The sequence below is a fragment of the Lontra canadensis genome, unplaced genomic scaffold (genome assembly GCF_010015895.1).
Source record: "Lontra canadensis isolate GAN:19392208 unplaced genomic scaffold, GSC_riverotter_1.0 scaffold48, whole genome shotgun sequence".
Taxonomy (NCBI): Eukaryota; Metazoa; Chordata; class Mammalia; order Carnivora; family Mustelidae; genus Lontra; species Lontra canadensis.
The window spans coordinates 9,515,294-9,528,089 of NW_022631042.1; the positions used below are offsets into that span (position 1 = coordinate 9,515,294).

At 34.2% G+C, this 12,796-nt stretch overlaps 1 protein-coding gene across 2 annotated transcripts in view; it reads right to left on the reverse strand.

Annotated features, from left to right (window-relative positions):
* RELN (reelin) overlaps positions 1 to 12,796 on the reverse strand; it is a 499,373-nt gene that overhangs the window by 174,452 nt on the left and 312,125 nt on the right. For both annotated transcript variants that reach the window (XM_032873314.1, XM_032873313.1), the window contains exon 12: positions 1,376 to 1,527. In XM_032873314.1, the coding sequence (XP_032729205.1) occupies positions 1,376 to 1,527 (152 nt within the window). The remainder of the gene's footprint in view (positions 1 to 1,375; positions 1,528 to 12,796) is intronic.

The following is a 12,796-nucleotide window of genomic DNA, read 5'->3' on the forward strand; positions in this document are numbered from 1 at the left end:
TTTTTTTCTTCATCATCAATACTATTTTAATTGATTCATTAACAATATGCAGAAAGAATTATAGATGATTAAATTTGTTCTACAAAGACACATACAAACAAGCCAGTGCTTTACAAAGGTGCTGAATGGGGTTGATTCAGTATGACTGATCTTGAAAAAAAATCAAGAATTCGAATATTATGTGAAAAATGGTAAAAAGTGAAAATGCTTAGAATTAGAAGCACTGACAAGCTGAAAGTTTATCACAACTTTTTTGAGAGGAGGGTTAAGCTTTCCCCGGAGTCTTTCTTAATAAAAAGAGAGCCAGTTTGAATTCTAATTTTGTAAAGGAAATGAACTTGGGGTCTCTAAGTATACAGTCCATTTCAGAGTCTAATTGGGGAGATCCTTCATGTAGGAAGATTATATTATTATGTTTTACAGGCACAACTTCCCCATTATCAAACAGATCATCATTGAAAATGAGGTAGCATCAAGCAGACAGTGTTTTGGAACATGAGACAATCTGAACTTCGCCGTGCCATTCTAACGTGCAGGAAGTAAGGAATGTGAGGGAAATAAACAGTCAGTGCTGAAGCCCAGACTCAGGGGGCCTGTTTGTCCTGATGAGCTGACATCTTTTTGAGTAAGTTCAAAGGTGTTAAATGTTTATTAAATGTTTATTTCCTCTTTCACTTCCAGGTGTTGTCTGTGCTTTTCTAGTCACTCAACAAAAAGGGCATGTGACACCTACTCACATTTCTGGAATGACATCCAGTGGAAGGATACGTAACTAACACGATAATTTTGAGAGGGCCCTAATATCAACCCTCTCATTCTTCCTTGGGTATTTTTCTAAATGTTTATCTACTTATATGCTCCACAATAATCTGGGGAAAAGTACATCTTATGAGCACTTTCTTTGTGTGTTTGGCACATATTAAAAAGTGGACAGTGTTATTAAGGTATTATAAACCTGTTTCTTAACTTCCCATTCATTTCATCAGTGATGAAATGATGATATATCCATGAAAACAAATGGCTTACTTGGATGACTACTTCTGGGGGAAGCCAGGGACTTTGGACAAAGGAGTGATTTTGTTCTCAGCTTCTCTCCCATTGTCTTTTCAGCTATGATCACTGAGGGAGAGATGGGATGAAGGTCTATGGCATTTTACCTTCGGGACTACCAAGGCATTTCAGGACTAGCTCTCTTATAGGATGGTACTAGTGGGGCTGGTCTGAAGCAGGTGTGAGCTTTTGCTCATCTAATAGAACTGTGATTTCATGAATTTCATTTTATGTTGTTAGACAACAAACAATCTTACTTCCACAGGGATCTGGGCTGGTGTAGGTTCTGCTTTAGGTCAACAAAATTTGTTCAAATTGTACCTACCCATAACAAAGTAAAATCTCAGGTTCCCATAACCGGTGGTATCCATATATGGGGTGCATAGTTTCCTCTCTCCATCTTTGAGGAAGACCATCGATAAACCTGATTCTACTGTTCCACATTCTGTACCAATGACAGCTCCCAAGATGTCCCACCTTAAAAAAAAAGTGAGAATCATGAACAACTGGAATATTAAGTCAAAGATTCATAGAGTATAGTATTTTATTTTTACTGAGGAACATATTACTTAATAATCAATCATTCTGAAATAAAGACGTGGTACAACCGAATTAATAATGAACAAATTTTAAACACATTCCATTCACAATTATGATTTTTCTGCAGAGGATAAATTTAATCAATACTATGTATAGTATGTCTCCTACATGACAGTCTTTATTCTCAAAGTACTTACAGTCAAGATTGGTGGGGGACTCAGTCTGAACTGAGGAAACAGGGAACCATAAAAGCGAGTATCATAAGATCATATACTTTTATGGTATTTTGTACATTACCAAAATGTAACTAGAATGTAATGTAAATAATAATGTAATAATGCAATAATAAAGTAATAATGTAAAAAATGTAAATAGAATGTAAAGTCATAGGAGTGGCAAGAGTCTAGCAAGTTTTCCAAAGAAGATGAGATTTAAACTGGATCATGTCGAAAAATATAGAATAAGATATATAGGAGAGAACAAAAATATCTAATATTATAAAATTCCTGTTTCTCCTTAGTGTTTATTTCTGGTTGTGTCTAATCTGGATATTGCTAGTCACACAGCTCGCTTGCCCACACATGGAGGAAATTGGGACACACAGAGGTAAGTGGCTTGCCTAAGGCTAATTGCTTGTTTAGCTCTAAAATTGAGATCTTCTGTTTCTCAGTTTGTTGTTATTTTAGTAGTTTCAGTTCTAAAGACTGTATTGTGTCAGGGAGATTATGTTGACCCATTTCAGTTTATAATAGATTTGGGACCAAGATGTTTAGGAAATGTCTTTTTTTTTTTTCATAATTTAATGGATTATATTAATCATTCGAGAAACTCAAGAATAACTTTTTGAAGCAGCTCTTAATAGTGTTGGACCATTGTAAATTAACAAGGAACCTCCCTTGACTCATACAAGAAAATCTCACCCTGGTTCAGTGGTCTTTTACTTGCTCCATTTATCCCAATTAAACCACTCAGCCTACTGATCCACAAAGCAAGTTAAGCTTATAAATGATGCATATGATGACTCCTTTTAGGCGTTAGAGTATTTTTTAAAGTGAAAAATTGGACAGAAAAAGATGGAATTGTCCTGACTAAAAGAACCTTCTATTCAGGTGAAAAATGAGATTAGTTGTCTTTTTCTCATTATTAGTTGTAAATGAAAAATTCTTCTAGATGAATCTAAATGAATTATTTTCAAGACTTCCACCACAGACAGTGTGTGAGATATGTTCAGACTGTATGTTTCTTTTCCTTTTCTTTTTTTTTTAAGGTTTATTTATTTGAGAGAGAAAAAGAGTGTGCACACACAATTGGGAGGGGCAGAGGGAGAGAGAATCTCAAGCAGACTCCTCATGAGAGTGGAGCCCGATGCCGAGCTTGGTCTCAAAACCCTGAGATCATGACCTGAGCCTAAACCAAGAGTTGTATGCTTAACCGACTGAGCCACCCAGGCGTCCCTGTATGTTTCTTTTCAATCTTTATTTTACAGTCCAATATATTCAATTTTACTCTACATTAGTCATATTTCTCCCACTTTTAAATGTTGGAAGATAACGAAAGTGAAGTTATTTTCTTTAGAAACCCAAATATTTATAATCAAATGAAATGGAAAGTTGAGTCTGCTTTGAAGAGAAAGCAGAGAGATCTAAAAAATCATTTTGTGTGTCAGTGATTTGAATAAATTATCTTGCATTTATTAAAAATTCAGTAGAAGCCTGTTGAAGCTCATTCTTTCATGAATTTGTGTAGATACCGGCTCAAGCTTAGTTGGAGACTTGAGAGTCCAGATCCGTGAGGGTGCAAAGTTGTGGGTCTTTTCTAGATAGTCCCCGAACATCTCTTCATAATCACTTACATGAAGTAAAACTGTAACAAAACCAAATCTTTGAGGCCGGAAGTGGTATCTGAGGAGCTCTAGAGTTTTAGTAGTATTTTTGATGGCATGGCAATTTTCCTGAAAACGAGTGTTACTTTTCTACAGCCTAATTTATGTCTTCCTCAGGTAAATGTGGTTGTAGTGAGTTGCATTTGAAGGACTGTCTGCCTACAGGGGAGAGACCTCTACAACATAGCAATTTATATTTATGCTTTATGCTTTGATGACTAAGTCCAAAAAAGAGCCCCTATATTATTTATTATAAATACAGTGGTATCTATTATTTATAATATAGTGAGTCGAATTTGGAACATAGAAAAAAAATTTCATAATTAATAAAATGCCTTAAGGCAACTTTGTTCCTTCGATGTAGCAAGGTCACAATGATGTTTAATTTAGATCTTTAAAATATGACTTTTCTATTCTTGTGTCAAAAAAAGAGGAATATTTTTGTAAGTAAAGATGATTTAAAGCAGTTTCTTAGCTGGAAAGCGGATGGTCCTCTCTATCAACTATTTTGGAATGCTTTGAGAATACAATTAATTATGTTTTAATCAGCTCATACTTTGATATTTTTAAGAAAGGTACAAGAGGGTAGAAATTAAATCTTTTCACACAGAAAAGATAAATATGTTAGACGATGGATGTGTTAATTAACTAGATGGAGTTCTTTCACAATGAATACATATGTCGTGTCACGATGATGTGCTTTAACTTTCTCACAATCTTGTATGTCAGTGATGCCTCAGGAAAGCTGAAATTAAAAAAGATTTCTTTCATTAGCTTAAAAATAGAATGAGATCTATTCTTTGAAGGGCAATTTGGCAGTAACTATCAAGATGAAAACTACATACCTCCGTGTATGTATATGTACGTGTATGTACCTGATTCTCTAATTTTCCTTTTCCCTTTTAGGAATCTACCTTTCAAAAATACTTTAACAAGTATGCAAAAATTTTCATTACAATATTTTTTGTCTGTCAAAGGGGTTCAACTAGATAAACTGGTACATCACCCTTTTGAAATCCTGATCTATATTTACTGACTAGAAGATACATTCATTATATGTTGGTGGTCCTAAAAAATTAAGTTGTGGCACTGTATACAAATATGACTCTAGTGGGTGCTGTGTTTGTGTGTGTGTAATCACAGAGAAATTTCTGAATGAATATACGTGTACAATTTAACTGAGAGAAATGGGATTAGCATAGGGGACTTGTGATTTTTCCTTTACATATCTGCTTTGCAGTAGGAACGTAATTTTCAGGAAAAAAGAAAGGCATTCAATTTATAGGTATTATAATGCAGAATGAAAACGTAAATGATCTCATTATACGTTGATGAAAATGCTAAGAATATGAACACAGGTAATAGAAGTCATATTTTAATCATATATTCTCTGCCTACAAATATGGGCATAAAATGCTCTAAAGCTAATGAAGCATTTCACATTATCTCCGAAAATTTGTTTTATTATATTTTCCAGACTATATCAAATCACCTAAAGTTGGCTCCTTTAGGTGTGAGCTAAGATATAGGATAAAGCCTGGCTACTGAGATCCCACATTTACCAAATTCATAAGATTTTTTAAATCCCTCTGAACTCTCTGAGGTTAAATAAGTTCATTCTATCCATAAGGTCTCTATTTGGGATAAATGCTCTGTTAGTTAATAAGGGATGTGCCATAGGTAAAGACCCTTCCACATTCATTTATATTCATGAGGTTTATCTTGAGTGTGAGCCCTGTGCGGTCTAGCAAGGTGTGGACTTCGACTGAAGGCTTCTCTACCTTCATTTAGAGGTTTTTCCCTTAGCATGACAGCTTAGGAGAAGGTAAAGGATGAACTCTATCTGAAAGCTTCCCTGCATTTCAAAAATTTTTTTCTTCAATTGGTTCCCCTGTATTTCACTCAAATTCAGTTTTGTTTTCAGTTTTTATTACGTGCATTATGTTGATTTACTCTCTTGTCGGAATAACATTAATAAAGAACATTGTCTTTGGAATGGGAGAAAGCACTCAGCTTTCTCACCAATAAGACAGAAATATGACCCAGACTGGAGGACGGTTAGAGAAAATAATGTGCTGCCTGGGATGTGACAGCATGTCAGTAAGTGTTAGATCCCCCACCCCCCATAAAACGTAGCGCTACCGCTGCTTTAAAGTAAGTGGAAGAGACCATTCAAGTGAACTTCTAAGTTATAATGAGTGTTTTTAATTTTTCACACCAGAATTAGCAAAGCAGCAAGACTGAACAAAGTCACAGTACCATGTACAAGTGCTACTACTTCATCTTTAAGCAAAGGGATACTGAGCTGAAAGAAAAATGATACTTCATCTATCGTGGATCTTTGGTATTATTCATGATTTTTGTCTGTAATCTTCTGGGCTCCTCAGTTTATTATTTATGTTATCTAAATGGTCAGGTTGGTTTGGCTTTAATAAAAATGAACATGCTTATAAAAGAAAAAAAATCCACTTAATATAATATTAGCACAGACTGCCAACCTATCTCCAGTCCACTTACCTTGAATTATACGCTTAAATAAAATCTTTTTTTAGCTTTATAAGCATTTTTGTGAAAAGTGTTCTAAGTCAGAGGGAACATAATTCTTCTGGGTCGAACAGAGGGAAGAATTTGTAGAAAATACAAGAAGATATTCAAACTGTTCTGGAGAATTCTAAATAATTTGAAAGCCTATTTTCAGTTAAAGCACCAACTTATATTGAAGGGGCTATAATACAGATTGTTCTTATTGGTTTATATGCGATTTTGGTTTTCAATGGTCATGTGTAAGATTCTTTGCTACTATTTCCCTGGAACAAGGAAGCCAATATAAAATTGTTTTATTGAGTTTATATTGACTTTTACTTGTCCCCCTGCCCCACTGGATAACTTTCAATATCAAGAAAAACATATTGAGTCAGATGTAGGTGTAATCCAGTTAGCAAGCAGTGCTATTAAAACATATAACTGATACTTTGAATTTTGGTCTCTCTATAGTAAATAATCTGTCAGAGACGAAGCTGTGGCAGACCTCAGAAAACCAGTCTTACTCAATTTTTTCTTCTATAATCTTAGATGAATTTTTTAAAAAATATATACTTAGAAAGAGCTTCTTCAAAGCAAATTTATAAAGCATTACCTTAATAGGATATGGGTGGTAGTACAAGAGGATTGTTAGCAATGGAAGTTGGACGGAACTGGAACTGGAACTGGTTCAGAGACTACTCTCTTTTTAACCATTGAAAAAGCCAGCAACACCAAATATGGGAAAGCAAATGTGACCTCAGGATGAGTCCTGTTTGCCCTTCAAGCATCTTTTCTATATCTTGCTGGTGTATTGGACTTACGGGAATTCCGTCATGTGCAGTATTTGCCAGTCGTTGCTTTTAATTTTTAAGTAGAGGAAGATGCTTCACAGAAATGATGTCTGTGGCCTGGGAGGGGATGGCTACGTGGAGAAGTACAGTTGGCAATATTTTTTGAAACTTATAAAAAGAAATTCTATTTGTTTTCTATTATAATACCAGTATTCTCATTACTGAAAAATTGGAAAATAAAAAGGTTGGAAAAACATCACCCATAACCACACTCTCCCAGAGACAAGCACAATTTTAGTATATTTATTTCTAATATTTTTGTATGTATATTTCCAAATGGTTGTGGTAATGTTATATAGATGGTTTATACTCTGTCTTTCTTCACTTCTATTAGTAATGTACACATTTTCCAGGCTACTATTAATTCTTTATAAATGAGCCATACAGGGGCACCTAGGTGGCTCAGTGGGTTAAAGCCTCTGCCTTCGGCTCAGGTCATGATCCCAGGGTCCTGGGATCAAGCACCACATCGGGCTGTCTGCTCAGCAGGGAGCCTGCTTCCCCCTCTCTCTCTGCCTGCCTCTCTGCCTACTTGTGATCTTTGCCTGTCAAATAAATAAATAAAATCTTAAAAAAAAATAAATGAGCCACACAATATTTTGTTATGTATATACCAAACTGTACCTAGTCATTTTCTTATTTTTGAATTTCAAAATACAATAATAAATAGTTATACTATTTAGCATACTTTATGGGTCTGGGGAATTAAACCGTCAATTCCCTAATGCTCCTGGATGTGTTCTAGGATACAGGTAATTACAGGGTAAGCTTCTTGAGGTGTTAGAGCTCTGCTCTTACTTCACAGAAACCCCTAGATCATCAAGACTGACTTGTGGCCAGTGGTGATCAGGCGAACCACTGAGGAAGGGCTATGGAGAACAAAGACAAGGTTGAAGACATGGGCATCTCAACATTTCGGTGCCAGCAGCCTCCTCCAATACCTTCCACAGAGAAATCCCATCACTGGCTGATGTTGTGCCAAGCTGTCAGAAATTAAATCACTTTGGAAGGATTCAGATTTCATTCTCTCTTTCTCTGTGACCTCAGTAAAGATTCTGTCTTGGAAGGGAAGCCAGTGGGGGTATTCTGGATGTTTGCACGGACAGCTGGTTTTTGGAGGGGGAGGAGGGGAGCTACAAACTAACTCAAGAATGGCAGAACCAAAAGCAAAGATGGTGTGTGAATGTGCTGCACATGAAAGGTTTAACATTTAATTTCTATGAAGGAGTTCCAGAACAATACAGCACTTACTTTTTTGTTATTTGAAATTTTACTGTTTATATTTTTAAAGTATTAAAAAAATTTGCCTCAAGAGAAACCAATGTTAGAACTCAGGGCCAAAGCAAACCAGAACGAGATATACATTCTTTTAATAGCTTGTAACAAGATTACTCAGACCCATTTTAGCACTTTCACGGTTTTAAAATATATCCAATTATCACTTTAACTAATATGGTCTTTTTTCTTAATGACACTTCATTGGTTTATTTAGAGAATCCAATTTAGGTTTCATTGGCCACTTCAACTTTATTTGTTTGCTTTTCTTCTATAGCTCATTAATTAATCTGAGTATAATTTTCCTTTGAGCACCACTTTGCTCATATCCCATTACCAACAGTAATTATAGTGGGGATAACGGCTAATTCTAAGTTTTTTGATTGCATATTATGTGCTATGCATTGTGGCAAGTGTCCTACATATACTGTTGCATAAGATATCCCCTTTTAGCCTTTTTAGTGTTTAAATTTGGATTTTTTTTATCTGATTTGAATGATCTGATTTTAATATGCCTCCTTCTCTCATAGTTTTCTGGTGTATTTGTTTCTTGTCTTTGATTTCTAATTTTGTATGTTATTGTAAATATATAGCTTACTTTTATTAAAAACTTACCTTGGAAATCTCATTTAATAAATGAATATAAATCAAATTTATTGAGTTACTGATATGTTTGAAAATATCATTTAATAAATACAACTTGGTCGAATTTATTGGGTTACTGATATGTTTAGGTGGATTCTTGACAAATTGTTTTCTGTTTTCTATTGACATTGTTTTTTACTGTTTCCTTTTGTTCCTTTCCCGGCATAATCTTCCATGTCCTATGTGACCCTGATGTTTCAGAAATTACATAGTCTGTTTCTGGCTAATCTATTATTTATATATTTACACTTAAAAGTTTTCTATTTACATTAAGAGTTATCCCAGAGCTATATCCTCATTCCAAGCAAGACAGGAACTTTGGCAGTATTTTACTTCCTTACTCTTCTTTCCTTCTTGTCACTTTCCCTTTGTACTTCTCACTGAGGTCATCTGGGCTTTAATTTCAAATTTTTATTAAATTACTTTTTAAGAATCAATACTTATTTAGACTGAACTACAGGCTTTTTTTTTCTTTGATTGCTACTCTTTTTTGAATCATATTTCTCTTAGATTAATTACTAGGAACATATTACCCCGCAATTCTTTCAGAGAGGGTTGGGGGGCAGTAAATTTTTTGAACCTGGTGTGTCTGAAAAGGTTTGTTTTCGTTTTGTTTTTTTTTTCCAATTGAAGTATAATCGACATATGATATCCTATTAGTTTCAGATGTAGGTCACAGTGATTTAATATTTTTATGTATTAAGAAAAGATCTCCGTAAGTCTAGTTACCATATGTCTCCATAAAAAGTTATTGTAATATTATTGACTATTTCCCTATGCTGTACATTACATCCAAAGGTAGAAAGAAAAGTTAACAATGAAATCCCATGTATATAATATCCAATTTCAGTAATTGTCAAGTTGTTTGGGTTCTTTTGATATTGAATTGTGTAAGTTCTTTATATATTTTGGATTTTAACCTCTTATTGGGTATGTAATTTGCAAATATCTTTGACCATTCAGTAGGCAGTCTTTTTGCTTTGTGGATGGCTTCCTTTGCGGTGCAAGAACTTTTAGTTTGATGTAACTTCATCTACTTTTCATAGATTTGAAAAGTTGTATTTTGATTTTCATTTGTTTCAAGTATTTTTTTAAAATTTTCTATTTGATTCCATGTGTTTGTGTTTTTTTCAGTTTTGTCCTTGTAGTTGACTTCTAGTTTCATATGTTATGGTTAGAATAGATGCTTGATATGATTTCAGTCTTCTTGAATTTACTGAGACTTGTTTTGTGGTCTAACATATGATCCATCCTGGTGAATGTCCCATGTACATCTGAAGAGTGTGTGTTCTGCAGTTTTTGGATGAAATATTCTCTATATATCTATTCAGTCCATCTGGTCTAATGTGTTGTTTAAGGTCAGTGTTTCCCTATTGACTTTCTGTCTGAATGATCTATCCATTGAGGTAAGTGGGGTATTAAAGTCTCATGCTATTATTGTATTGCTGTCAATCGCTCCCTTTATGTCTGTTAGTATTGCTTTATATACTTAGGTGTTGCCATGTTGGGTGCATAAATATTTACGAATGTTATATCCTCCCCTGGATTGACACTTTTGTCATATAATCTTCTTTGTATTTTGTTAAAATCAGTCTTAAAGTCTATTTTATCTGAAATGAGAATTGGTACTCCAGCTTTCTTTTCATTTCTATTTGCATGGACTATCTTTATCCATTACTTCACTTTCAGTCTGTCTGTGTCTCTGTATCTGAAGTGTCTCTTGCAGACAGAATATAAAAGGGTGTTATTTTTTTCATCCTCTCAGCCACTGTATGTCTTTTGATTGGAGCATTTAGTCCATTTACATTTAAAGTAATTATTGATAGGTATGTACTTATTGTCATTTTGTTATTTGTTTTCTGGCTATTTCTGTAGTTCTTCTCTGTTCCTTTCTTCTTCAGTTGGTCTCTTCCTTTGTGGCTTCATGATTTTCTTTAGTGTTGTTTGGGTTCCATTCTCTTTATTTTTTTGTGTTTCTATCATAGGTTTTGGGTTATGTACAGAAAACACAGTTACCATGAAGTTCTTGTATATGTATAAGAATAAAAAGGTTTTTGTCTTTTCCTAATTGTTGTATGATAATTGACTGGAGAAGAATTTTATGTTCCAAATAATATTTTCAGAACTAGATAACTTCTCCATTTTTTTTTTAAACTTAATGCTTAGTGCTACCAAGAAAAGTACTATGAATCTCACCTAGAAGCTTTTAGGATTTCTTCTTTTATCAGTGTTCTGAAGTTTCTTCCTGATGTTCTAGGACTGGATATGTTCCCATTCATCTTGCTAAACACTTCATTCACAGGAACTGTCTTCTTCTTCTTCTTTTTTTTTTTTTTTTCCTTTTTTCAATCTTGGGAACTTTTCTTCAGCAATATCTTTGAATATTTCATTCCATATATTCTCTCTGACCTCTCTTTCTGGAATTCTTATTTTCCTAACGTCAGAAGAGCCAATTTCCCCCATACTTTACAACTTTCTTTCTTATATCCAGTGACCCCAAGTTTTGGGTAGACTTCAAGACTCAAATTTCTAGCTCATTAATTTGTTCTTCAGCAGAGGAAAAAAAAATTAAGTTTGTTTCAACAATCATATCTTTTTATCTCACATCTCTATGCTTTCTCATAAAATGTCTTAATTTATCAAATGCAGTATGCACTCTTATCTGAGGATATGAATTATGCCTCTTATCATATCTGTTTGTTTATCCTACTCTTTCTGTTTTCTCAGACCTTCGTTCTTTAGTTTGATGATTTTTAAATGGAGTTGATTTTCCTCAGATTTGTTGATTCTAGATCATTTGCTTAAATTTGTATTTGTTATTATTTTTTTAATTTTGGTATAAAAATGGCTACTGGGCAGATGGGCCTTTACATGGGACTACCATGTTACCCCTTGAGGTTTCCAGTTACCTGGATTGCCCTATTTCTCCATTACAAGTGTCCACATTCATTGCTTCTTCCTGGGAATAGAGGCCTCTACTTGGAAGTAGGTATACTGAGGAACTCTCCTCTTTGGCAGTCACTATCGCAAAACCTGAGCCCCATCCTTATTCCTGTGACCAGCATCTGAGTCCCGGGTCAGGGCTGAGCCATCTTTTCAGTGTCTTATCAACATCTGTTTGGGGCTATAATTCCCTCCTTCCATCAGATCTTCTCTTCTCTTTTTGGGTACAACACTTTATAATTCCTGACCCAACTAGGGCACATTTTTTTGTTTGTTTTATAGTGTCATTATAGATATGTTTGCTCATTTTCTGTAATTTCTAAGGATTTGGGGCAAGTGGTGAAGACTGAAGCATGCTGCGTTGATTCAATATTCTAACATTCATTACATTTGTGGAGTTCCTCTTTAATGTGAATAGTGACAACCGTAAAGGTATTTGAATAGTAAAAACATACAATGTTTGCATTTGGGATGAAAAAGAAGTATACAAAATCTATATGATAACAGTGTGTGTTTCTACAAAGCTCTTTCCCACCTAAAGGCAGTCTCCACTAGGTGAGATATGGTGGTGGCTAATTAAATGAGGTATTTGTAAAGTTAAGCCAAAGCTTAGAAAGATTCACATAAATTATCAGTGTATCCATTAAAGTTTCTCTCTTGCTGAAGTAAAAATATGTCTTTTTCTTCTTCTTTTTATTTTCAGATGTGTCTTCTTAATGAAAAAGAGAAAAAACCTTTACGATCCCACTTAAAAAATAAACCCACCAACATTGGATTTAGGACAGTTTTATGATATGAGAGGCAAACAGCTCTTACATCCCTGTGATGTGAGATCAAATAGTTTGACTCAAATGGTAGGAAAAGAGGAACATCTGGGAAACCAGATTCCCAAAATAGTGGCTTTCTTTTCTTTCTTAACATTCATATGAAGTGTTTTCAAATTATTAAAGAGAACTGCATATTCATTTTTCTCTCTCATAATTCTTACAGGTGAAATACATCATTAAGAGAAGTAAAAATATATACAGGTTAACTAATTAAATTAATCCATTAAAATTTTTTTTTTATTTTTAAAATAGTGACCTCA